Here is a 27,500-nt window from a genome sequence, read left to right as displayed (position 1 = left end):
GAGGAAGAAACCAAGAAGAAAATGAGTAAACAGAGGAAGAAACCAAGAAGAAAATGAGTAAACCAAGAAGAAAATGAAACAGAAACCAAGAAGAAAATGAGTAAACAGAGGAAGAAACCAAGAAGAAAATGAAAACAGAAAAAACCAAGAAGAAAATGAGTAAACAGAGGAAGAAACCAAGAAGAAAATGAGTAAACAGAGGAAGAAACCAAGAAGAAAACAGAGGAAGAAACCAAGAAGAAAATGAGTAAACAGAGGAAGAAACCAAGAAGAAAATGAGGAAACAGAGGAAGAAACCAAGAAGAAAATGAGTAAACAGAGGAAGAAACCAAGAAGAAAATGAGTAAACAGAGGAAGAAACCAAGAAGAAAATGAGTAAACAGAGGAAGAAACCAAGAAGAAAATGAGTAAACAGAGGAAGAAACCAAGAAGAAAATGAGTAAACAGAGGAAGAAACCAAGAAGAAAATGAGTAAACAGAGGAAGAAACCAAGAAGAAAATGAGTAAACAGAGGAAGAAACCAAGAAGAAAATGAGTAAACAGAGGAAGAAACCAAGAAGAAAATGAGTAAACAGAGGAAGAAACCAAGAAGAAAATGAGTAAACAGAGGAAGAAACCAAGAAGAAAATGAGTAAACAGAGGAAGAAACCAAGAAGAAAATGAGTAAACAGAGGAAGAAACCAAGAAGAAAATGAGTAAACAGAGGAAGAAACCAAGAAGAAAATGAGTAAACAGAGGAAGAAACCAAGAAGAAAATGAGTAAACAGAGGAAGAAACCAAGAAGAAAATGAGTAAACAGAGGAAGAAACCAAGAAGAAAATGAGTAAACACAGGAAGAAACCAAGAAGAAAATGAGTAAACAGAGGAAGAAACCAAGAAGAAAATGAGTAAACAGAGGAAGAAACCAAGAAGAAAATGAGTAAACAGAGGAAGAAACCAAGAAGAAAATGAGTAAACAGAGGAAGAAACCAAGAAGAAAATGAGTAAACAGAGGAAGAAACCAAGAAGAAAATGAGTAAACAGAGGAAGAAACCAAGAAGAAAATGAGTAAACAGAGGAAGAAACCAAGAAGAAAATGAGTAAACAGAGGAAGAAGCAGAACAACAAGCCATTATGACTGCAGCCATGCAGTGGACACACACACACATGCCAAAAGACAGACAGATAGACAAACACACACACACACACAACTACCAACACCTAAATGTCTGACCCTACTATACAGACTGCATGGGCTGGGGGGGGTCAGGAGGAAGATAACTATATATTACAGACTGCATGGGCTGGGGGGGTCAGGAGGAAGATAACTATATATTACAGACTGCATGGGCTGGGGGTCAGGAGGAAGATAACTATATATTACAGACTGCATGGGCTGGGGGTCAGGAGAAGATAACTATATATTACAGACTGCATGGGCTGGGGGGGTAAGGAGAGAGATAACTATATATTACAGACTGCATGGGCTGGGGGTCAGGAGGAAGATAACTATATATTACAGACTGCATGGGCTGGGGGGTCAGGAGGAAGATAACTATATATTACAGACTGCATGGGCTGGGGGTCAGGAGGAAGATAACTATATATTACAGACTGCATGGGCTGGGGGGGGTCAGACTATATATTACAGACTGCATGGGCTGGGGGGTCAGGAGGAAGATAACTATATATTACAGACTGCATGGGCTGGGGGGGTCAGGAGGAAGATAACTATATATTACAGACTGCATGGGCTGGGGGTCAGGAGGAAGATAACTATATATTACAGACTGCATGGGCTGGGGGGGGTCAGGAGAGAGAACTATATATTACAGACTGCATGGGCTGGGGGGTCAGGAGAGAGATAACTATATATTACAGACTGCATGGGCTGGGGGTCAGGAGAGAGATAACTATATATTACAGACTGCATGGGCTGGGGGTCAGGAGGAAGATAACTATATATTACAGACTGCATGGGCTGGGGGTCAGGAGGAAGATAACTATATATTACAGACTGCATGGGCTGGGGGTCAGGAGGAAGATAACTATATATTACAGACTGCATGGGCTGGGGGTCAGGAGGAAGATAACTATATATTACAGACTGCATGGGCTGGGGGTCAGGAGGAAGATAACTATATATTACAGACTGCATGGGCTGGGGGTCAGGAGGAAGATAACTATATATTACAGACTGCATGGGCTGGGGGTCAGGAGGAAGATAACTATATATTACAGACTGCATGGGCTGGGGGTCAGGAGGAAGATAACTATATATTACAGACTGCATGGGCTGGGGGGTCAGGAGAGAGATAACTATATATTACAGACTGCATGGGCTGGGGGTCAGGAGGAAGATAACTATATATTACAGACTGCATGGGCTGGGGGTCAGGAGGAAGATAACTATATATTACAGACTGCATGGGCTGGGGGTCAGGAGGAAGATAACTATATATTACAGACTGCATGGGCTGGGGGGGTCAGGAGGAAGATAACTATATATTACAGACTGCATGGGCTGGGGGGAGAGAGAACTATATATTACAGACTGCATGGGCTGGGGGTCAGGAGATAACTATATATTACAGACTGCATGGGCTGGGGGTCAGGAGGAGATAACTATATATTACAGACTGCATGGGCTGGGGGTCAGGAGATAACTATATATTACAGACTGCATGGGCTGGGGGGTCAGGAGGAAGATAACTATATATTACAGACTGCATGGGCTGGGGGGTCAGGAGGAAGATAACTATATATTACAGACTACATGGGCTGGGGGGGTCAGGAGGAAGATAACTATATATTACAGACTGCATGGGCTGGGGGGGGTCAGGAGGAAGATAACTATATATTACAGACTGCATGGGCTGGGGGGGTCAGGAGGAAGATAACTATATATTACAGACTGCATGGGCTGGGGGGGTCAGGAGGAAGATAACTATATATTACAGACTGCATGGGCTGGGGGTCAGGAGGAAGATAACTATATATTACAGACTGCATGGGCGGGGGGTCAGGAGAGATAACTATATATTACAGACTGCATGGGCTGGGGGTCAGGAGAGAGATAACTATATATTACAGACTGCATGGGCTGGGGGGGTCAGGAGGAAGATAACTATATATTACAGACTGCATGGGCTGGGGGGGTCAGGAGGAAGATAACTATATATTACAGACTGCATGGGCTGGGGGTCAGGAGGAAGATAACTATATATTACAGACTGCATGGGCTGGGGGTCAGGAGGAAGATAACTATATATTACAGACTGCATGGGCTGGGGTCAGGAGGAAGATAACTATATATTACAGACTGCATGGGCTGGGGGGTCAGGAGGAAGATAACTATATATTACAGACTGCATGGGCTGGGGGGGGTCAGGAGGAAGATAACTATATATTACAGACTGCATGGGCTGGGGGGGTCAGGAGGAAGATAACTATATATTACAGACTGCATGGGCTGGGGGGGTCAGGAGAGAGAACTATATATTACAGACTGCATGGGCTGGGGGGGTCAGGAGAGAGATAACTATATATTACAGACTGCATGGGCTGGGGGGGTCAGGAGAGAGATAACTATATATTACAGACTGCATGGGCTGGGGGGGTCAGGAGAGAGATAACTATATATTACAGAGTGCATGGGCTGGGGGGGTCAGGAGAGAGATAACTATATATTACAGACTGCATGGGCTGGGGGGGTCAGGAGAGAGATAACTATATATATCACAGAGAGACTGAGGGGTCAGGAGAGAGAACTATATATCACAGAGAGACTGAGGGGTCAGGAGAGAGATAACTATATATCACAGAGAGACTGAGGGGTCAGGAGAGAGATAACTATATATCACAGAGAGACTGAGGGGGTCAGGAGAGAGATAACTATATATCACAGAGAGACTGAGGGGTCAGGAGAGATATAACTATATATTACAGACTGCATGGGCTGAGGGGTCAGGAGAGAGATAACTATATATCACAGAGAGACTGAGGGGTCAAGAGAGAGAACTATATATCACAGAGAGACTGAGGGGTCAGGAGAGAGATAACTATATATCACAGAGAGATTAAGCTCTTCAGCTAATGTCATTCTACTGGTTCTAGCCTGGGTCGTGTTCATTAGGGCACATTGTTGAAAAATGTTTTGCATGGAAAACAAAAGTGTTTCCTTTTGGATAAGTATGATTGGTCAATCCATTTCAGAGCTTTTTCTTCCGTTACATGGCTCGTGAACACGACCCACGTGCATATAGTCAAAAAGGAAAGCTCCGATCATTTCAGCACCGCAATGACCCAGACGACCCTGTCTGTAGAGTCGTCACCCAAGACACAAAATGTCATTTCAAACCGAACCACAGTGGTAGCCTAATGCCTAGCCCTAACCTTAAATTAAGACAGAAAAAAAAACACATTTTTTGATTTCATACATTGAACATTTAGACATTTTTTTTTTTAAACTTTGCAACTTGGCCATCTTGTGGAACCTGTCTCTTGTCTATTGGACCTTTGGTTAACCTTTGAACCCTGTGGCGTTTAACACTAACCTCTCCAGCACGGTGCCGCCGGTGGAGGCTGGTGCGGCGATGTCCCCTTCGCCGGTGCCGTTGCCGGTGTTGAGGTTGGGAGAGCACACGTTGTTGACGGAGGCCGAGGGGAAGTCCTCGGGGGGCTCGTCAGGCCAGCCAAATTGCTCCTTGGTTTTACCATAGATCTTTATAGAGTCCAGCATAGTGACACCCGCCGGGTCAACTGAAGCTCCGACTGGAGGAACGAAGAAGAAGGGAGAGGTTAGTCAGAGACACGGTGATGCCCGGCTGGGTCAACTGACGCTCTGACTGGAGGAACGTAGAAGGGAGAGGTTAGTCAGAGACACGGTGATGCCCGGCCGGGTCAACTGACGCTCTGACTGGAGGAACGAAGAAGGGAGAGGTTAGTCAGAGACACGGTGATGCCCGGCTGGGTCAACTGACGCTCTGACTGGAGGAACGAAGAAGAAGGGAGAGGTTAGTCAGAGACACGGTGATGCCCGGCTGGGTCAACTGACGCTCCGACTGGAGGAACGAAGAAGAAGGGAGAGGTTAGTCAGAGACACGGTGATGCCCGGCTGGGTCAACTGACGCTCCGACTGGAGGAACGAAGAAGAAGGGAGAGGTTAGTCAGAGACACGGTGATGCCTGGCTGGGTCAACTGACGCTCTGACTGGAGGAACGAAGAAGAAGGGAGAGGTTAGTCAGAGACACGGTGATGCCAGGCCGGGTCAACTGACGCTCTGACTGGAGGAACGAAGAAGAAGGGAGAGGTTAGTCAGAGACACGGTGATGCCCGGCTGGGTCAACTGACGCTCTGACTGGAGGAACGAAGAAGAAGGGAGAGGTTAGTCAGAGACACGGTGATGCCCGGCCGGGTCAACTGACGCTCTGACTGGAGGAACGAAGAAGGGAGAGGTTAGTCAGAGACACGGTGATGCCCGGCCGGGTCAACTGACGCTCTGACTGGAGGAACGAAGAAGAAGGGAGAGGTTAGTCAGAGACTAAGGGAACATGTACATTTTTCCAGAGTTACAGTGCGCCAAACCCTCGTTGCAGTGCGCCAAACCCTCGTTGCAGTGCGCCAAACCCTCGTTGCAGTGCGCCAAACCCTCGTTACAGTGCGACAAACCCTCGTTACACAGCGACAAACCCTCGTTACAGTGCGCCAAACCCTCGTTGCAGTGCGCCAAACCCTCGTTACACAGCGACAAACCCTCGTTGCAGTGCGCCAAACCCTCGTTGCAGTGCGCCAAACCCTCGTTGCAGTGCGCCAAACCCTCGTTGCAGTGCGCCAAACCCTCGTTGCAGTGCGACAAACCCTCGTTACAGTGCGACAAACCCTCGTTACACAGCGACAAACCCTCGTTGCAGTGCGCCAAACCCTCGTTGCAGTGCGCCAAACCCTCGTTGCAGTGCGCCAAACCCTCGTTGCAGTGCGCCAAACCCTCGTTGCAGTGCGCCAAACCCTCGTTGCAGTGCGCCAAACCCTCGTTGCAGTGCGCCAAACCCTCGTTGCAGTGCGCCAAACCCTCGTTGCAGTGCGCCAAACCCTCGTTGCAGTGCGCCAAACCCTCGTTGCAGTGCGCCAAACCCTCGTTACACAGCGACAAACCCTCGTTACAGTGCGCCAAACCCTCGTTGCAGTGCGCCAAACCCTCGTTGCAGTGCGCCAAACCCTCGTTGCAGTGCGCCAAACCCTCGTTGCAGTGCGCCAAACCCTCGTTGCAGTGCGCCAAACCCTCGTTGCAGTGCGCCAAACCCTCGTTACACAGCGCCAAACCCTCGTTGCAGTGCGCCAAACCCTCGTTGCAGTGCGCCAAACCCTCGTTGCAGTGCGCCAAACCCTCGTTACACAGCGACAAACCCTCGTTACACAGTTCAGTATTTTCCTGCGTTCGTGTGTCCTTACAGAAGATGGAGAGTTTCTTGTCGGCCTGCAGAGCCTCCTCCCTGGTGAAGGGGAAGTCGAACCAGCGGGGCCGGGTCATGTTCACCTGCATGGTTCGCCCAAAGATCTCCAGGTAGGAGGGTGCCCGCTCGATGGCCTGCGTGCCCACCTGCACCCGCATGCCTGTCATCACCATGGAGATGTTGTTGTTGACCGTCTCCACGGTGAAGCCTCCCGGCTGGGCAGAGGGGGAAGAGATAACCATATCATTAAGATGAGAAAAAGGGGGTTCAGGATTAATGCAGTTGGAATGGCACGTACAAATACAGTACGTGTCAGTTTTCCTCCAAAAATGGTCACAGAAATATATACCAGTACCAGTCAAACGTTAGGACACATCTACTCATTCCAGGGTTTTTCTTTATTTTTTACTATTTTCTACATTGTAGAATAATAGTGAAGACATCAAAACTATGAAATAACACAATATGGAGTCATGTAGTAACCAACAAAGTGTTAAATCAAAATATATTGGAGATTCTTCCAAGTAGCCACAATTTTTGGCCTCGATGACAGCTTTGCAATAATCAAACCACTTAATGAAAGATTGGAAGTGGATTTTGCGTTATCCCAGAGCAGTCGAATCAAAGCCCAGAGCTGTAGCGAGTTGGACGGAGAGAGGGGTGGGTGTGTGTGTGGGCATCATACCTTAGTGTTGGCGACATACATCCCAGTGGAGTTGAGTCTGTGTTTGATCTGCTGTCCGTTGTAAACCTGCAGGAGGTCGTTGCCTCCAAACTCCACCTCCGTCAGCTGTTGGTTACTCTCAAAGAAGTCCACCGGGAAGGTCACCTGACTGGAGGTACGAGTGGCTGGAACAAGGCGGCAAGTGGAACAGACCATTCGTTAGATATCAAGTGATCGTTTTTTTGGAACGTTCTTAGCAATATTCAAACTAGAAAAGGAGAATATCAAATCAAAAGTATGTTTGTCACGTTCGCTGAATACAACAGGTGTAGAACTTAGTGAAATGCTTCCTTACAGGCTCTAATCAAATAGGTATTTTAGGTGAACAATAAGTAAAGAAATAAAACAACAGTAAAAAGAGTGAAAAATAACAGTAGAGGGGCTCTATACGGTAAAGGGGCTCTATACGGTAAAGGGGCTCTATACGGTAGAGGGGCTCTATACGGGGCTCTATATGGTAGAGGGGCTCTATACGGTAGAGGGGCTCTATACGGTAGAGGGGCTCTATACGGTGCTCTATATGGTAGAGGGGCTCTATACGGTGCTCTATACGGTAGAGGGGCTCTATACGGTGCTCTATACGGTAGAGGGGCTCTATACGGTGCTCTATACGGTAGAGGGGCTCTATACGGTGCTCTATACGGTAGAGGGGCTCTATACGGGGCTCTATACGGTAGAGGGGCTCTATACGGGGCTCTATACGGTAGAGGGGCTCTATACGGGGCTCTATACGGGGCTCTATATGGTAGAGGGGCTCTATACGGTAGAGGGGCTCTATACGGTGCTCTATACGGTAGAGGGGCTCTATACGGTGCTCTATACGGTAGAGGGGCTCTATACGGTAGAGGGGCTCTATACGGTAGAGGGGCTCTATACGGTAGAGGGGCTCTATACGGTAGAGGGGCTCTATACGGTTGAGGGGCTCTATACGGTTGAGGGGCTCTATACGGGGGCTCTATACGGGGCTCTATACGGTAGAGGGGCTCTATACGGTAGAGGGGCTCTATACGGCTCTATACGGTGCTCTATACGGTAGAGGGGCTCTCTATACGGGGGGGCTCTATACGGGGCTCTATACGGTTGCTCTATACGGTTGAGGGGCTCTATACGGGCTCTATAGGGGCTCTATATGGTAGAGGGGCTCTATACGGTAGAGGGCTCTCTATACGGGCTCTAGAGGGGCTCTATACGGTAGAGGGGCTCTATATGGTTGAGGGGCTCTATATGGTTGAGGGGCTCTATACGGGGGCTCTATACGGGGCTCTATACGGTAGAGGGGCTCTATACGGGGCTCTATACGGGGCTCTATACGGGGCTCTATACGGTAGAGGGGCTCTATACGGGGCTTTAAACGGTAGCGGGGCTCTATACGGTAGCGGGGCTCTATACAGTAGCGGGGCTCTATACGGTAGAGGGGCTCTATACGGTAGAGGGGCTCTATACGGGGCTCTATACGGTAGCGGGGCTCTATATGGTTGAGGGGCTCTATACGGTAGAGGGGCTCTATACGGGGGCTCTACACGGTAGAGGGGCTCTATACGGTAGAGGGGCTCTATAAAAGTACCCTTTCTGGAGGAAATGTGTGTGTGTGATTTATTCAGTTGACTAACGCATTTTGACAGAACCTGGCACCGGTAACCTGGAAAAACTGAATGAGTGACATGAAACGGTTGAGGGGCTTTGGAGAAGGGCTCGACACAGACAGGGGCCAGACAGGCAGACAGACAGAGGGACTCTAGACAGGAGGCAGAAAAGACAGAGAAATGTGTGGAGTGATTTATTCAGTTGACTAACGCATTTTGACAGAACCTGGCACCGGTAACCTGGAAAAACTGAATGAGTGACATGAAACGAAAGGATTTGGAGAAGATCGACACAGACAGGACCAGACAGGCAGACAGACAGACAGACAGACAGGCAGGCAGACAGACAGAGACAGAGAGGGAGCGAGACAGACAGGCAGGACCAGACAGACAGAGAGAGGGAGGGAGCGAGACAGACAGGCAGGACCAGACAGACAGAGAGAGGGAGGGAGCGAGACAGACAGGCAGGACCAGACAGACAGAGAGAGGGAGGGAGCGAGACAGACAGGCAGGAACAGACAGACAGAGAGAGGGAGGGAGCGAGACAGACAGGCAGGACCAGACAGACAGAGAGAGGGAGGGAGCGAGACACACAGGCAGGAACAGACAGACAGAGAGAGGGAGGGAGCGAGACAGACAGGCAGGACCAGACAGACAGAGAGACAGACAGGCAGGACCAGACAGACAGACAGACAGAGGGGGCTGTTTAGTTTAACCCACTTGCTGCAGCAGCCTTGCGTTTCCTGACAGGCTTCATGATGGAGATGCCGGAGCAGGGCTGCAGGGAGGGCTGGAGCCAATAGGAGGTGTTGTCTACGTTAGCCATGTAGATCCTCAGAGAGCCGTCCTCACACAGCAGGATCATGGTGGTTCGCTGCTGCTCGTTAGATGCTGTGTGACGGATAGCTACCATGTCCTGGATCTGACGGGAGGAGACAGGACTATTAGTGTTGTGTGGGGTGGGTGTGGCTCAGTGGGGTGGGTGTGGCTCAGTGGGGTGGGTGTGGCTCAGTGGGGTGGGTGGGTGTGGCTCAGTGGGGTTGGTGGGTGTGGCTCAGTGGGGTGGGTGTGGCTCAGTGGGGTGGGTGTGGCTCAGTGGGGTGGGTGTGTGTGGCTCTGTAGGGTTGGTGGGTGTGGCTCAGTGGAGTGGGTGTGGCTCAGTGGGGTGGGTGTGGCTCAGAGGGGTTCTCTCTCCTTGCCTCCTCCTCAAAACACAGAAGACCTGAAGTCCAATGCCTTTAGAGAAGGAAGTAGAGAGGAACGGAGGAAAGACTAACTGAGAAAGAGTATGTTTATTGGGCTCTGATATGCTACCTTAGAAGGCAGGGTCTTCATTTCCTGGATGAGGAAGGTGTCAGGTTTGACCCTGATGACCAGAGTGTGTGTGTGTGCGTGTGCGTGTGCGTGTGCGTGTGTACTATACCTTAGCCTTAGCGGGCAGGGTCTTGATCTCCTGGATGAGGAAGGTGTCAGGTTTGACCATGATGACCAGAGGGATACCAGTAGTCTGCTGGACGCAGCACACCAGGCCTGGGTGGTTCATCACCTCAGACCACTGGCACAGAGCTGGAGACGTCTTACTGCCCCCATTAGAGCTGGAGGGACGGAGAACGTTAAGATACATCGAAAAAAATGACATGTATTAATAACTCCTGACAAATGGTGTCCAATGACAACATGTGGTGCATAATTCTAACTATCCAGTTGTCTACTTACTTAATACAAAAATAAATAAAGTTTAATCAATTGGTTATCTAGTTACCCTTTGACGTTGATGGTGAAGAGTCTGTGTACGTCGGTGGTGCTGCGACTGACGGTGGCAGCGAACGACTTGCCCTGGCTGTAGCTGAAGAACAGCATCTGGAGAACGTGGCTGTAGTACACCGATACACCGCCGCCAGCAACCTGACCGTTACTGTCCTGGAAGGAGGGAGAGAGACCAGTCAGAACAGACCAGAACAGACCAGACTAGAACAGCAGCGTCTGGAGAACATGGCTGTAACACTCCTCTGCCACCTGGTCGTTACTGTCCTGGAAGGAGGGAGAGAGACCGGTCAGAACAGACCAGAACAGAACAGCAGCGTCTGGAGAACGTGGCTGTAACACTCCTCTGCCACCTGGTCGTTACTGTCCTGGAAGGAGGGAGAGAGACCAGTCAGAACAGACAGAACAGCAGCGTCTGGAGAACGTGGCTGTAACACTCCTCTGCCACCTGGTCGTTACTGTCCTGGAAGGAGGGAGAGAGACCAGTCAGAACAGACAGAACAGAACAGAACAGCAGCGTCTGGAGAACGTGGCTGTAACACTCCTCTGCCACCTGGTCGTTACGGTCCTGGAAGGACACAGAGCTACGATGCAGGATTCAGATATGATTTATTTTCTTTCAAAATACTTCAAGCTCTGCGTGATCGAGTTGACCCGGTCCATTCTGGTAAACCCGGGAAAAGGCTCTCTGTTTTTAAAGAGTTCAAGAGAAACTATTTGAAGGATTTCTGCGTTCAACCCAGGTGTGTTTGTACCTTAAGGTCCTGGTGGCTGATCTCTAGGACTGAGGTAACATAGAAGGGTCCGTGTTGGGCGCTGGAAGACTCGTCCATGACCTGTGTGTACATGTAGCCAGCAGAGGACATGATGACGATGATGCTCTTCCCTTCCTCGTTGAACAGGAAGGTGGCGTCACGGATCTTGGAGCTCGGCAGCAGGAAGTAGTACACAGGGCTCAGAGCGTCCACTGACAGGTCATAGATCTAACAGGAGAGAAGAAGAAGAGTCTCACCAATCAACGCTGTTATGCAAATCAACCCTTCTATTCCATTCATTCTTCTATTGAAAGACAAAAGGACAAACAAAGAGATGATTTTCTGTTCTGCTCTGCTCTGTTAATTAGTGTTTTTACAGTCAGGTCCTTGTCTAAGGCGTGCACGTTATACTACCTCAAGAGCTGGATAAATAAAGGATTAGCCCAGGAATTTTTCACAAAAAAAAAACGTATCTACACTTGAAGCAATAACCGAGGAAACTTTACAAAGAGCTGATGTGGTACCTTGACGAAGTCCGCTGTGATGATGGCAAGCTCCGTCTGGGAGCCAGGCAGCCAGATAGCCTTGATTATGAAGTTCCCAGTAGCCAGCTGAGGGTGCAGCACCAGGTGTTCTGAAACTGAACCTGTACTACTGAACGTCAGCACGTGGCAGTCCTGAACGAGAGAGAGAGGGTGACAGACAGCTTAGCAACATGAGGTGTGCGACTATGATTAGAAAAAGCAGCAAAAACAAGGCTTTATTCCGTGATTGGGTAATATTGTCACCCATCAGACTATTCTTGATTAAATCTTGTCTTCACATAGACTAAATAATGTGTGTTAAATTAGTTTTGATGTAGAATGGACCATTTATAATGCACCTGTATCTAAACAGGGGCAGCGGGAAAAATACATGTCATCTTTGCACTTAAATATCGAATGGAGGACGCTTTTCCCCCTGGTTTATTTTCATGGCAGCCAGGTAGGATATACTCCTGTTGTAAAGAAAAGCAATGTACTTAATATTAGGAAAGTTGAGAAATAAATACAGTTGGCCTATCCTATAGGAAGCTAATGGTATCCTCCTCTTTTTAACAGAGGCCATCACTTTTTTTTCCTTTCAAACAATTACATAGACTATAGAAAATGTTGCGTAACATGAGGTCCTGGGCTCTCATGACATTTACATTGATGTCAGAGTGACTAGAGGGACAACAGATTGCTGAGTACCAGGCAGTTAAAACGTTTGGTAGGCTAATAATGACCATCAGTAGCAACAGGGCGGAGTGGAATTTTACTGCCTTCATAACCCGTGACCGCCGATGTGGCGGTCACTGAAACAGCCATAGTCTGAATACTTCAGGAATGCACTGTACATATACACATATAGCTAGATAGACCCCTGTCTCTAGATGTAGGGCCTTTCTCAATTCAATACACATATAGATAGATAGGCCCTAAATCTAGAGACAGGGGTTCTTTCTCAATTCCTTGCATCATCTCCTCGCCTCCTTCTGAAAATGCTTTTGAGAAGAAGGTCAAAGGGGACGACCTTGAATACCTCTGCCCCAAAACTGGTTGAGAGGGGAGGCAAAGAAGACAGGAAGTGAGGAATTGTAGACATGGCTTCTGAAGACCCTGTAATGAATCTGACTAACCTTGAGTCCACAGACAGCCAGATAGTCTTCGTTGCAGGGGTTCCCAGTGAGGCTGAGCACGGTGAAGGGGACGGGGGCCGAGGCCAGACGAGTCAGGGTTAACTTCCTCTTACTGGAATCGGCCTGCTTCAGTAGAGCCGACAGCTGCAGGACGGTGATCTGGAGACGAGGGGACAGGTGGGACAGTGAGGGGAGAGGAGAGCAGAGGGGTTAGGGAACCCTGGGTCAGCACCAGACAGAAAGTGGAACCGAGCGATCAGGTTCTGCGAAATCAAGATTTGGATGATATCTAAAAGGCGCACACTAAAATAACATCAAGATGAAAACGCCGCTTTTGAACTTTAAAAAAAATACAATTTAGCGGAACAACGTGCCCACCTTGCCCTTCTCGTGGCTGACGGCGAGGTGCTGGCGGCGCCCGTGGGGCGAAGACAACACACACATGGCGACGCGTCGCAGCACGTGGGCACTGATGAGCTGTCTTATGGTCTGGCCCTGGTCTCCACTGTAGTTCATACGCACGTTCTCAAAAGCTCCCTCCTGGGAACCAAGGGTAGGGACCTGGGGAGACGCAGAGGAAGGGGGCGTGTTAAGTCATGAGGAGGACGAAGGAGGCTCAATGGAGCATCAAATACTGCATGGTTCTCACACTACGCTAGGCTTAGACGTTCTCGTGCCTCCTCAAGTCGACTCCTGGAGCCGAAGCAGCACAGCTGGGTTTTTGACCCAGCCAGGTTCTACACCCTGATCAGATGAATCCGGTAAACACTGCTAAACTGAATCCAGTGTCTCACACTGCTGAACTGAATCCAGTGTCTCACACTGCTGAACTGAATCCAGTGTCTCACACTGCTGAACTGAATCCAGTGTCTCACACTGCTGAACTGAATCCAGTGTCTCACACTGCTGAACTGAATCCAGTGTCTCACACTGCTGAACTGAATCCAGTGTCTCACACTGCTGAACTGAATCCAGTGTCTCACACTGCTGAACTGAATCCGGTGTCTCAACACTGCTGACCTGAATCCGGTCTCTCACACTGCTAAACTGAATCCGGTCTCAACACTGCTGACCTGAATCCGGTCTCAACACTGCTGAACTGAATCCGGTGTCTCACACTGCTGAACTGAATCCGGTCTCTCACACTGCTAAACTGAATCCGGTCTCAACACTGCTGAACTGAATCCGGTCTCAACACTGCTGAACTGAATCCGGTCTCAACACTGCTGACCTGAATCCGGTCTCAACACTGCTAAACTGAATCCGGTCTCAACACTGCTAAACTGAATCCGGTCTCAACACTGCTAAACTGAATCCGGTCTAAACACTGCTGACCTGAATCCGGTCTCAAACACTGCTGACCTGAATCCGGTCTAAACACTGCTGACCTGAATCCGGTCTAAACACTGCTGACCTGAATCCGGTGTCTCAACACTGCTGACCTGAATCCGGTCTAAACACTGCTAAACTGAATCCGGTGTCTCAACACTGCTAAACTGAATCCGGTGTCTCAACACTGCTAAACTGAATCCGGTCTCAACACTGCTAAACTGAATCCGGTCTCAACACTGCTGACCTGAATCCGGTCTCAACACTGCTGACCTGAATCCGGTGTCTCACACTGCTGACCTGAATCCGGTCTCAACACTGCTGAACTGAATCCGGTCTCAACACTGCTGAACTGAATCCGGTCTCAACACTGCTGAACTGAATCCGGTCTCAACACTGCTGAACTGAATCCGGTCTCACACTGCTGAACTGAATCCGGTCTAAACACTGCTGAACTGAATCCGGTCTCAACACTGCTGAACTGAATCCGGTGTCTCAACACTGCTGAACTGAATCCGGTGTCTCACACTGCTGAACTGAATCCGGTCTCAACACTGCTGACCTGAATCCGGTCTCAACACTGCTGAACTGAATCCGGTCAAACACTGCTGAACTGAATCCGGTCTCAACACTGCTGAACTGAATCCGGTGTCTCACACTGCTGAACTGAATCCGGTCTAAACACTGCTGAACTGAATCCGGTCTCAACACTGCTGACCTGAATCCGGTCTAAACACTGCTGAACTGAATCCGGTCTAAACACTGCTGACCTGAATCCGGTCTAAACACTGCTGACCTGAATCCGGTCTAAACACTGCTGAACTGAATCCGGTCTAAACACTGCTGAACTGAATCCGGTCTAAACACTGCTGAACTGAATCCGGTCTAAACACTGCTGACCTGAATCCGGTCTAAACACTGCTGAACTGAATCCGGTCTCAACACTGCTAAACTGAATCCGGTCTAAACACTGCTGAACTGAATCCTCCACTATACTGCCTCCCAGCCTACTACAGCGATGGAACTTGTTTGTCCCACATTCATAGTTAAGAACTAAAAAAGGTATAGCAGTGGTAATGTACCATCAGTTGGTCAGTCATCTCAACACTCTTGTCCTGAGTGTGTAGCTCGTTGAGGGCCTGCTGAGCTCGGCTGCTGCTGCCTACAGCGGAGGCCTGCTGGAAGTTAGTCTGGATGGCATCCATCAGGAAGATCAACATCTCCAGAACCACGGCCGCAGTGGAGGAGCCAGACTGGAGAGAGAGACAGAGAGAGAAGAGAGACAGAGAGAAGAGAGACAGAGAGACTGAAGAGACAGAGAGAAGAGAGACAGAGACAGAGAGAGACAGAGAGAGACAGAGACAGAGAGACAAGAGACAGAGACAGAAGACAGAACAGAGAGACAGAATCCGAGAGACACTGAGAGACTGAGAGAGAGAAACACTGAGACAGAAGAAACAGAGAGACTGAGAGAGAGACACTGAGAACTGAGAAGAGACAGAGACTGAGAACTGAGAACAGAGAGAGAGAGAGAACACTGAGAACAGAGAGAGAGAGAACAGAGAGACAGAGAACACTGCTGAACTGAATCAGAGTCTCAACACTGAGAACTGACAGAGAGACACTGAGAACTGAACAGAGAGACACTGAGAAGACAGAGAGACAGAGAAGACAGAGAGACAGAGAACTGAATCCGGTGACAGAGAACTGAGAGAGAACAGAAGAATCAGGAGACAGAGAGACAGAAGAGTCTCACACTGAGAACTGAATCAGAGTCTCAGACTGAGAACAGAGAGAGAGAGAGAGACAGAGAACCTGAGAGAGAGACAGACACTGCTGAACTGAACAGAGAGAGAGAGCTGAACAGAGAGAGAGAGAGAACAGAGACAGAGAGACAGACAGAGAGAAGAGAGAGACAGAGAACTGAAGAGACACTGAGAACTGAATCCGAGTCTCAGACAGAGAGACTGAATCCGAGAGACAGAGACTGCTGAACTGAGAGAACACTGAACTGAAGAGAGACAGACACTGAAACTGAAGAACACTGCTGAACTGAGAAGAGACAGAGAACTGAAGAGAGAGAGAGAAAGAATCCGAGTCTCACACTGCTAAACAGAAGAGACACAGACACTGCTGAACTGAACAGAGAGAGAGCTGACACTGAGAGAGAGAGAACAGAGAGAGAAGAGACAGACTGCTGACCTGAAGAACACTGAGAAGAGAATCCGAGAACAGAGAGACTGAACAGAGAGAACACTGAGAGAGACAGAGAGAGACTTGCTAAACACTGAGAGACAGAGAGACAGAAACACTGCTGACAGAGAGACAGAACACTGCTGACCTGAACAGAGAGTCTCACACTGCTGAACAGAAGAGAGTCTCACACTGCTGAGAGAATCAGAGAGAGAACACTGCTGAACTGAATCAGACAGAGAGACACTGCTGAACTGAAGAGAGAGACAGACAGCTAAACTGAACAGAGAACACTGAAACAGAAGAGAGAGACAGAACACTGAGACCTGAACAGAGACAAACACTGCTGAACTGAACAGAGACTCAACACTGCTAAACAGAAGAGAGAAACACTGAGACCTGAATCCGACAGAAACACTGCTGAACAGAGAGAGAGACAACACTGCTAAACTGAACAGAGAGAACACTGCTGAGACTGAATCCTCCACTATATACTGCCTCCCAGCCAGAGAGCGATGGAACTTGACAGAGAGATAGTTAAGAACTAAAAACAGAGATAGCAGTGGTAATGTACAGAGTTGGTCAGTCATCTCAACACTCTTGTCCTGAGAGAGAGCTCAGAGGGCCTGAGAGACAGAGACAGAGAGACAGAGAGAGGCCTGAGAGAAGAGACAGGAGACCAGAAGATCAACATCAGAACCAGAGAGACAGAGAGAGAGACAGAGAGAGAGACAGAGAGAGGGACAGAGAGACAGAGACAGAGACAGAGACAGAGAGAGACAGAGAGAGAGACAGAAGTCAACGTCACCCAATGATACATCATAACAGCGTCAGAATATTATCAGACACTTCTCATAACAAATACTGATCGTAAAATGCCCCTGAATGTCAAGACAAAGTGTAAATATGGATGTATTGGAAACCGTTTTGACAGATACATTGCCCCCCCACCCCACCCCGCAGTGTATACCCGACACGCATTTCAGGCGTGATGTAGGTCTGGTTTTGACTGAACGTTTAACACATAAATATCTCTCGATGTCAAGAGTGCAAGAGACGTCGCTGCTCTTCGGTAGAAAACTTCTCACCACTTGTGCCAGCAGTTCCTCCTGACATCCCTCGATGTTCTTACAGACGCTGCTCTTCTTGGGACGGTCCTCGTCGCCAGACTTGCCCTCACAGATGGTCACCTGTGACGTGAACAATGTTTTTTAGTTTTAGTTTTTTTTTTATAGTGACTTGTACAACCCCCAGACCTCTCGACGTTGTATATTCTCTGGTGTTTTTATCCCCCCATGTTGTGTAAGGAGTTTTAATTTGCCTGAAATCCACAACATGACAAAGAGGGAGAAAAAAGGTTAACACAGGAGTCATTTTTATTTAATTATTGGAGAAAATAGACAAACGCTATCTAATCTTATGCTTCTATGTCATTCTACCGCTGAGCAAGGCAGTTAACCTACTGTTCCCCGGGCGACGAAGACATGGATGTCGATTAAGGCAGCCCCCCTCTCTGATTCAGAGGAGTTGGGTTCAAATGCGTAAGACTTGCATTCTAAAACAGACCAGTTCTACAAAGTATGGGAACCTTATCTAAATGACCTAGAACCTGAGGTATCAGCTGTTTATGCTGCAAAGATTCTCTTAGAATGGCGGGGATCTATGTATTTCAGAACTACACTGTACGTTCCATGGGTGGAACCTAACCTCTTGGTTTAAACTGAGCTTTTTTCTTTCATTTCTGTTTGTAAGTTTGTTTAAAATGTATGTATTGGGAGACGCAATGATGGTGATGGGGTGAGAGAAGCACCGAGCCGGTATGTATGCATGTATGTATGTATGTATGTATGTATGCATGTATGTATGCATGTATGCATGTATGCATGTATGTATGCATGTATGCATGTATGTATGCATGTATGCATGCATGTATGCATGTATGCATGCATGTATGTATGCATGTATGTATGCATGTATGTATGCATGTATGTATGTATGTATGTATGTATGTATGCATGTATGTATGTATGTATGTATGTATGTATGTATGTATGTATGTATGTATGTATGTATGTATGTATGTATGTATGTATATGCATGTGTGTGTATAATACACACATATATACACGCAGGGATGTGTAAGTGAGTGCTGTTGTTGTTGCTTCGTCTCTGTTGTATCTCTTAATATGGGTGAAAAAAAATACTGTTACAAAAATGAGGAAGACACATTTCAGTTGTACGGCCGACTCGGTGTCCCCCATTCAGTTGTACGGCCGACTCGGTATCCCCCATTCAGTTGTACGGCCGACTCGGTATCCCCCATTCAGTTGTACGGCCGACTCGGTGTCCCCCATTCAGTTGTACGGCCGACTCGGTGTCCCCCATTCAGTTGTACGGCCGACTCGGTGTCCCCCATTCAGTTGTACGGCCGACTCGGTGTCCCCCATTCAGTTGTACGGCCGACTCGGTGTCCCCCATTCAGTTGTACGGCCGACTCGGTATCCCCCATTCAGTTGTACGGCCGACTCGGTGTCCCCCATTCAGTTGTACGGCCGACTCGGTATCCACCTTCTCCCTCGTCTTACCTTGTCCTTGTCGCTAGAGCCCAGGCTGCTCTGATGGCGGATGGCACTCTCAGGCATCCTCAGTTCACTCTGGAAGGCTGAGGACTCCTTCATGGTGCCGCTGCTGGGGCTGCGCTTCACCAGGGCCTGAGGACGACCGCAGGTTGGTCAGAGGAGATATCAGACTGTCTGAACACACACACACACACACACACACACACACACACACACACACACACACACACACATTCAAGACCACAGTTGCGCACACGATCTAACACACACGCACACGATCCCACACACACGATCCCACGCACACGATCCCACGCACGATCCCACGCACACGCACACGATCCCACGCACACGATCCCACGCACACGATCCCACGCACACGATCCCACGCACACGATCCCACGCACACGATCCCACGCACACGATCCCACGATCCCACACACACGATCCCACACACACGATCCCACGCACACGATCCCACGCACACGATCCCACGATCCCACCTATGCTAATACATCAGTGAAAATACAGACAGGCAAGGCATGCAGATATTATTACGATCCATATAAATCTGTCTATATTAATCACTTATATTAATCACTTATATTAATCACTTCAATTCATTCTGTTTTTAAAGTTGAATCATGTCAGCCAGTTAATTCTGAGATGTTTTAAGTTGTACTACTTGATAAACAGACAACAACAACAACAACAAGTGGATGGATTCCCTAACGTAATGTTTTTTTGAGGTGTAGCTTTAACAGCTAGATCCCAAGCTAACTGGGGCACCGATTGGTTATGAGGATAAGCCAATGGGATGGATGGAATAAGTGATATAGCAAGCCAAAAGTTACCGCAGTGGTTCTCTTCCCATGGTGACCTGAGGTATTCGGTCTCACCTGACAGGTACCGTCCTCCTTGGCCCCGCAGTCACAGAAGAAAGAGCCGTATTTGGCATAGGAGATCTCATGGTCTTTGTGACAGACCTTGGCGCACACTGTACACACACCTACCCCGTCCAGCATCTTACACGTGTGACAGTGGTACCTAGGAGAGGGGAGGTTGACGACTTATAATAGATGCACTAGAGACGTCTCAATTATCCTGTCCTTTCTCCTGAAGTGTACACTCGTATAGAACACCCCCCCCCCTAGAAATGTAAAAGCATTGTGATTGGTTGGTTGGTGGGGTGGAGTTAGCAATCCTACCAGATTTCTTACACAAGGCATTTCCTGAAAGTATAAGTTATTGACACACAGTCTATGTGGAAGTGGAATACTGTGAAGGACTGGTATTGATCACATGAAGGGGGAGGGCTTCTTTTACCAATGCTGGTTCATGAACTCCTTCTGGGTGATGGTGAAGGTACACAGCTTATTGCACTGGGAGTCTTCATCCTACGACACAGCAGAGAGAAATCAGCTTGTTTTTTTTCCTCATTATTAACAGATACGCTATTCCCTCTCCATTACACTCAGGTTCTCCCTACTGAACAGGTCTGCTTACCCCCCCCCCTCAATGACTCTCTTCCTCATATCATCCTCCTCCTCTTCCTCAAAACGCATAGGACAAGATAGGCTGGGAGGGAATCACAGAAAGAGGCTGGGAGGGAATCACAGAAAGAGACTGGGAGGGAATCACAGAAAGAGACTGGGAGGGAATCACAGAAAGAGGCTGGGAGGGAATCACAGAAAGAGGCTGGGAGGGAATCACAGAAAGAGGCTGGGAGGGAATCACAGAAAGAGGCTGGGAGGGAATCACAGAAAGAGGCTGGGAGGGAATCACAGAAAGAGGCTGGGAGGGAATCACAGAAAGAGGCTGGGAGGGAATCACAGAAAGAGGCTGGGAGGGAATCACAGAAAGAGGCTGGGAGGGAATCACAGAAAGAGAGCTGGGAGGAATCACAGAAAGAGGCTGGGAGGGAATCAAGAAAAGAGGCTGGGAGGAATCACAGAAAGAGGCTGGGAGGGAATCACAGAATAGGCTGGGATCTAATCACAGAAAGAGGCTGGGAGGAATCACATAAAGAGGCTGGGACAATCATAGAAAGAGGCTGGGAGGGAATAAAGAAAGAGGCTGGGAGGGAATCTTTCAGAAAGAGGCTGGGAGGGAATCACAGAAAGAGGCTGGGAGGGAATCACAGAAAGAGGCTGGGAGGGAATCACAGAAAGAGGCTGGGAGGGAATCACAGAAAGAGGCTGGGAGGGAATCACGAATGGAGGTTGAGCTACGGTGAGGGAAATGGTTTCTGAAATCCCAGTGTCTCTAATAGTGAGACAGCTGATGTGAAGATAAAGAGGTTCGGAGTCCTCAAGCCTTCTCTCCATCTATTCTACACTGTATAAAGTACCTATATATTTCACAATATATAAAGTACCTATCTATTCTACACTATATAAAGTACCTATCTATTCTACACTATATAACGTATATATTCTACACTATATAACGTATCTATTCTACACTATATAACGTATCTATTCTACACTATATAACGTATCTATTCTACACTATATAACGTATCTATTCTACACTATATAACGTATCTATTCTACACTATATATACTATCTATTCTACTACACTATATAAAGTATCTATTCTACTACACTATATATAGTATCTATTCTACTACACTATATATAGTACCTATTCTACACTATATAGTACCCATTCTACACTATATATAGTACCCATTCTACACTATATATAGTACCCATTCTACACTATATATAGTACCCATTCTACACTATATATAGTACCCATTCTACACTATATATAGTACCCATTCTACACTATATATACTATCTATTCTACACTATATATACTATCTATTCTACACTATATATACTATCTATTCTACACTATATATAGTACCCATTCTACACTATATATAGTACCCATTCTACACTATATAAAGTATATTTTCTAACATATATTTATTACCCATTCTACACCATATATATTATCTTTTCTACATTTACATTTAAGTCATTTAGCAGACGCTCTTATCCAGAGCGACTTACAAATTGGTGCATTCACCTTATGACATCTACACTATATATAGTACCCATTCTACACTATATATAGTACCCATTCTACACTATATATAGTACCCATTCTACACTATATATAGTACCCATTCTACACTATATATAGTATCTATTCTACACTATATATATAGTATCTATTCTACACTATATATAGTATCTATTCTACACTATATAAAGTACCCATTCTACTCTATTTAAGGATCTATTCTACACTATATAAAGTACCTCTTTATTTCTCTCCTACACTATTTAAAGAACCTCTACATATTTCTATCTATTCCACACTATATAAAGAACCTATCTATGTCTATATATTTCTATCCAAACATGATAAGAGGGAGGTCCGTACAGAGTCCTCAGCCTGTGAGTCATCGTCCTCCACAGCCAACTCGTCAACCCAGTCTGAGTCCACCTCTACAGCCTTCTCCTCTCCATCAACCAGCAGCACAGAGGAGCCCTGGCCACTGCTCTGTCTCAGGGCGTTCATCACATCAGCCAGGTAGGAGATGATATGGCAGGAGCACTCTAGTATGCTGGCATGCTGAGGGGAAAACATGAGAGAGAGAGAGCTGCTCTGATTCTCGAGAGACAGACCCATTCTACACTCTCAGACAGAGAGAGAGACAGACAGACAGATGAGAGAGAGACAGACTGACTAGAGAGTATATTTTCTAGAGACAGACAGAGAGAGAGACAGACATTACCCAGACTGACAGGAATGCTTTTTCAGACAGAGAGATTTAAGAGAGACAGAGAGAGACAGAGAGAGAAGACAGAGGAGATAGACAGACTGTCTGAACAGATGACAGAGACAGAGAGAGAGACACACACACAGAGAAGACCACAGAGAGAAGACAGAGAGATCTAACACACAGAGAGACAGAGACAGAGAGAGAGAGACAGATCAGAGATAGAGAGACAGAGAGACAGAGAGAGAGAGAGACAGAGAGAGAGACTATTCTACACTACAGAGACAGAGACAGAGACAGAGACAGAGAGAGACAGAGAGAGACAGACACACATTTAAGAACACACAGATTTCCCTATTCCACACAGATAAAGAACACAGAGATGTCTATATATTTCTATCTAATACATGACAGAGAGGGAGAGACACAGAGAGAGAGAAGAGACAGAGAGATATTCCACAGAGAGACACAGAGAGAGTCTGAGTCCACACAGCCTCACTTATCAACCAGAGAGCACAGAGGAGCTTAACTGCACTTCACAGAGGAGACATCAGATGCCAGGTAGGAGACCTGATATGAGACAGGAGCACCAATAGATTAATTCTGAGGATGAGAGAGAGAGAGAGACAGAGAGAGACTTGAGAGAGACAGAGAGAGAGACAGAGAGACAGACAGAGAGACAGAGAGAGAGACAGAGAGAGAGACAGAACGAGAGACAGAGAGAGAGAGAGACAGAGAGACAGAGAGAGAGACAGAGAGAGAGAGAGAGAGAGACAGAGAGAGAGAGAGACAGAGAGAGAGAGAGAGAGAGAGACAGAGAGAGAGAGAGAGAGAGAGAGAAGAGAGAGAGAGAGAGACAGAGAGAGAGAAGAGAGAGACAGAGAGACAGAGACAGAGAGAGACAGAGAGAGACACAGAGACAGAGATAGAGATCTCTTCCCAGAGAGAGACAGAGACAGAGAGAGAGAGACAGAGAGAGACACAGAGAGAGAGAGAGAGAGACAGAGAGAGAGAGACACAGAGAGAGAGAGACAGAGAGAGACAGACACAGAGAGAGAGACAGACAGAGAGAGACAGACAGAGAGAGAGAGACAGAGAGAGACAGACAGAGAGAGAGAGAGACAGAGAGAGAGACAGACAGAGAGAGACAGCACACAGAGAGAGACAGACCCAGAGAGACACAGACAGACAGAGAGAGACAGACACAGAGTGACAGACAGAGACAGAGGAGAGAGACAGAGAGAGAGAGAGGTTGTGAGAGAGACAGAGACAGAGAGAGACAGAGACAGAGAAAGTCTCAGAGAGAGACAGAGACAGACAGAGAGAGAGACAGACAGACAGAGAGAGACAGACAGACAGAGAGAGAGACAGAGAGAGAGACAGAGAGACAGACAGACAGAGAGACAGAGATTGGTTGGAGATAGAGATGACAGATAGAGATAGACAGACAGAGACAGAGACAGAGAGACAGACAGACAGACAGAGAGACAGAGACAGACAGAGAGACAGAGACAGAGAGAGAGATACAGAGAGACAGACAGACAGTGGAGATAGACAGACAGACAGAGAGACACAGAGAGAGAGACAGACAGAGAGAGACACAGAGAGGAGAGAGAGACAGACAGAGAGAGAGACACAGGTTCATGAACTCAGAGAGACAGAGAGAGAGACAGAGAGAGAGACAGAGAGAGACAGAGAGAGAGACAGAGAGAGAGACAGAGAGAGAGACAGAGACAGCAGAGAGAGAGAGAGACAGAGAGAGAGACAGACAGAGAGACAGAGAGACAGAGAGAGACACAGACCAGAGAGACAGAGACAGAGACAGAGAGACAGAGACAGAGACAGAGAGAGAAGAGACAGAGACAGAGACAGAGACAGATCACTAGAGATAGAGATAGAGAGACTCCTCCTCTTCCTCAGACAGAAGACAGACAGACAGAGAGAGGCAGAGAGAGGAACACAGAGAGAGAGGACCCTGAGGAGGACAGAGAGAGACAGAGAGAGAGAGCTGAGAGAGAGACAGAGAGAGAGACAGACAGAGAGAGAGACAGAGCTGAGAGAGGAGAGAGAGAGACAGAGAGAGAGACAGAGAGACAGGAGGAGACAGAGAATCAGAGACAGAGACAGAGAGAAGAGGTTTCAGAGAGAGAGACAGAGACAGAGAGACAGAGATCTAGAGAGACAGAGATGAGACAGAGATAAAGAGACAGAGAGAGACAGGGAGTCACAGAATAGAGAAACTGAATCTAAACAGACACAGAGAAGAGAGGGACTGAGAGAGGAATCACTAGAGAGGCTGGAGGAATCACAGAAAGAGGCTTTTCTGGGAGAGATCACAGAGAAAGAGAGCAGATTTAGGAGACAGAGAATCTAACAGATATTTAGACACAGAGAACAGAGAGAGAAATCTTTCAGAAGAGACCAGTGTCTCTAATATTGAGACAGAGATGGAGACAGTTCTACAGGTTGGAACACATCAGAGACAGAAGGGTCAGCCAGACAGACAGAGACAGAGCAGATACAGGAGTACCTATATATTTCACTATAGGTTAAAGTACCATCTATTCTAGAGAGAGAGACACAGAGATAAAGTACACAGAGAGAGATTCTACACAGAGATAGAAGACAGAGAGACAGACAGATACTAGACAGAGCAGGACGGTGAGAGATAGACCTGGACTAGAGACAGACAGAGACAGATATATAGAGACAGAGCACAGATTCTACACTATAGATTAGTACAGATTCTGACAGAGATACAAAGATCTATTCTACTACAGAGTTATATAGTATCTATAATCCACACTATATACAACAGAGATTCTACACTATATAGTACCCATTCTACACTATATACAGTCCATTCTACACTATAATACCAAACCCATTCTACACACAGCAAACAAAAACAGAATAAAGCCTATATATAAGTCCCAGAATGAGAGACTATAACCGAGAGACCCAGAGAGTTCACTATATAAACATGATCTATTCATTCAGATTAATCAATTCTACAAATATACAAAATCAACACTATGTATTTTATTTTTTTATTACTAATAACTATCAAATCAAATCAAATCATACACTATCTATATAGCCACTATATATAGCTGATATTCTAGTGCACAGAAACTAGCCTAAAGTAGAACAGCAAACACAGGTGTAAAACACCATAACTAATGGTAATCATTTAATACTATCTATCTCTCACTGATACAGACTAGGGTACATCACAGATGTAGCCACGGTCTATTCAATACAGGTATATACACAAGACACAGGAGAGTGAACAGATAATTGAGTTATTGACAGAGATATATAGCTGACACATTCTACCACTAAAAAGTATCTATTCCATTTGATATACAGTATCTGTATTCTACAGATAGAGACAGATTGCAACAAAAAGAAAAGAGAAGCAATCTTGAGATAGATAGAGTTTTTTTTATTCTACACTATATATAGACCCATGTCTACACTATGAAGACAGAGCTCACCCATCTTGACTACACAGACGAGAGTAGACAGGCGAGACAAAATAAAGAATAGAAGACTACATATAGAGCAGCATTCTACACTATATTTTTGCCAGATCTATTTGCATATATATCCACTAGGACTAAGGTCGTGGAACTGACAGATAGACAGCTGTTAGCTAGCAAAGAAAGTTAGCCGACAACAGAGAGAGATAGAAAGTATATATTCTTGCAGAGTAACGTGAGACTATCCTATATGGACAGAGATTCAGAGCTACAGATATGACTAGACACATTCTACACAGAGAGATATACCTATCTATTCTATACACAGATTCTACACTAGATAAAGTATCTATTCTACACTATATATACACAGAGAGATCGCTCTGGAGAAGATATTTTTCTAAGTCCAGACTACCAGTGTTCCTCAGGACAGATGTATTCTACACTATATATACTATCTTTTCTACACTATAACTACAGTCCATTCTACACTATATATAGTACAGATTCTACACTAGAGGAGATAACAATCAGTCTAGCCTAGTGGTACCCAGGACAGACTAGATAAAGAGGGGAGATAACATATTTATTACCCATTCAGACCAGATAGAGAGATCTTTCTAGATATACAGAGAAGAGTCCAGACTCCTCTGGTTCCTCAGAGAGCGAGAGTCAAGAGGAGAGACAGATACAGTCCAGACTTATGGTTCATCAGGACAGATACAGAGTCAGTACAGAGACTACACTATAGACAGTACTCAGTCCAGCCTCCCAGTGGTTCTATTCAGACTAGAGTCAGAATGAGAGGAGATAACATGGTACAGTCCACATCCCAGTGGTTCCTCAGACAGACTAGAGTCAGTATGAGAGAGACAGATAACAACTCAGTCCAGACTCCCAGACAGATTTCTCCCAGACACTAGAGGCAGTAGAGAGAGGAGATAACACTAGTCCAGCCTCCCAGTGGTTCCCCAGAGACAGACTAGAGTCCGTATGAGAGAGACTATAAACATGATAAGAGGACAGAGCTCAGTGGTTCCCCAGAAGACAGAGTCATCGTCCAGAGAGAGGAGAGATAGACAGATACAGTCCACCTCTCAGAGTCAGTATGAGACAGAGATAACATGGCACAGAGGAGCCCTCCCACTGGTCTGTCAGGACAGACTAGTTCATCCATCAGACAGAGAGAGGAGATGATATGGCCAGAGGAGACAGTGGTTCCTGGCAGACTGAGAGGGACAGAACATGAGAGAGAGAGAA

The 27,500-nt window shown here is 46.9% G+C and overlaps 1 protein-coding gene across 1 annotated transcript in view; it reads right to left on the bottom strand.

Moving 5' to 3' along the window:
• Window positions 1-27,500, bottom strand: part of LOC118360485 (E3 ubiquitin-protein ligase UBR4) — a 178,395-nt gene that overhangs the window by 85,043 nt on the left and 65,852 nt on the right. Inside the window, 16 exon segments of the mRNA XM_052484171.1 lie at window positions 4,536-4,752; window positions 6,430-6,646; window positions 7,117-7,280; window positions 9,459-9,660; window positions 10,162-10,333; window positions 10,501-10,658; window positions 11,258-11,485; window positions 11,782-11,934; window positions 12,918-13,076; window positions 13,296-13,478; window positions 15,329-15,499; window positions 17,528-17,629; window positions 19,025-19,150; window positions 19,915-20,062; window positions 20,342-20,412; window positions 22,416-22,607. Coding sequence (XP_052340131.1) covers window positions 4,536-4,752; window positions 6,430-6,646; window positions 7,117-7,280; window positions 9,459-9,660; window positions 10,162-10,333; window positions 10,501-10,658; window positions 11,258-11,485; window positions 11,782-11,934; window positions 12,918-13,076; window positions 13,296-13,478; window positions 15,329-15,499; window positions 17,528-17,629; window positions 19,025-19,150; window positions 19,915-20,062; window positions 20,342-20,412; window positions 22,416-22,607 — 2,663 coding nt within the window.

Source organism: Oncorhynchus keta, chromosome 28, assembly GCF_023373465.1.
Source record: "Oncorhynchus keta strain PuntledgeMale-10-30-2019 chromosome 28, Oket_V2, whole genome shotgun sequence".
Classification (NCBI taxonomy): Eukaryota; Metazoa; Chordata; class Actinopteri; order Salmoniformes; family Salmonidae; genus Oncorhynchus; species Oncorhynchus keta.
This window is presented reverse-complemented; position numbering and strand designations above follow the sequence as displayed.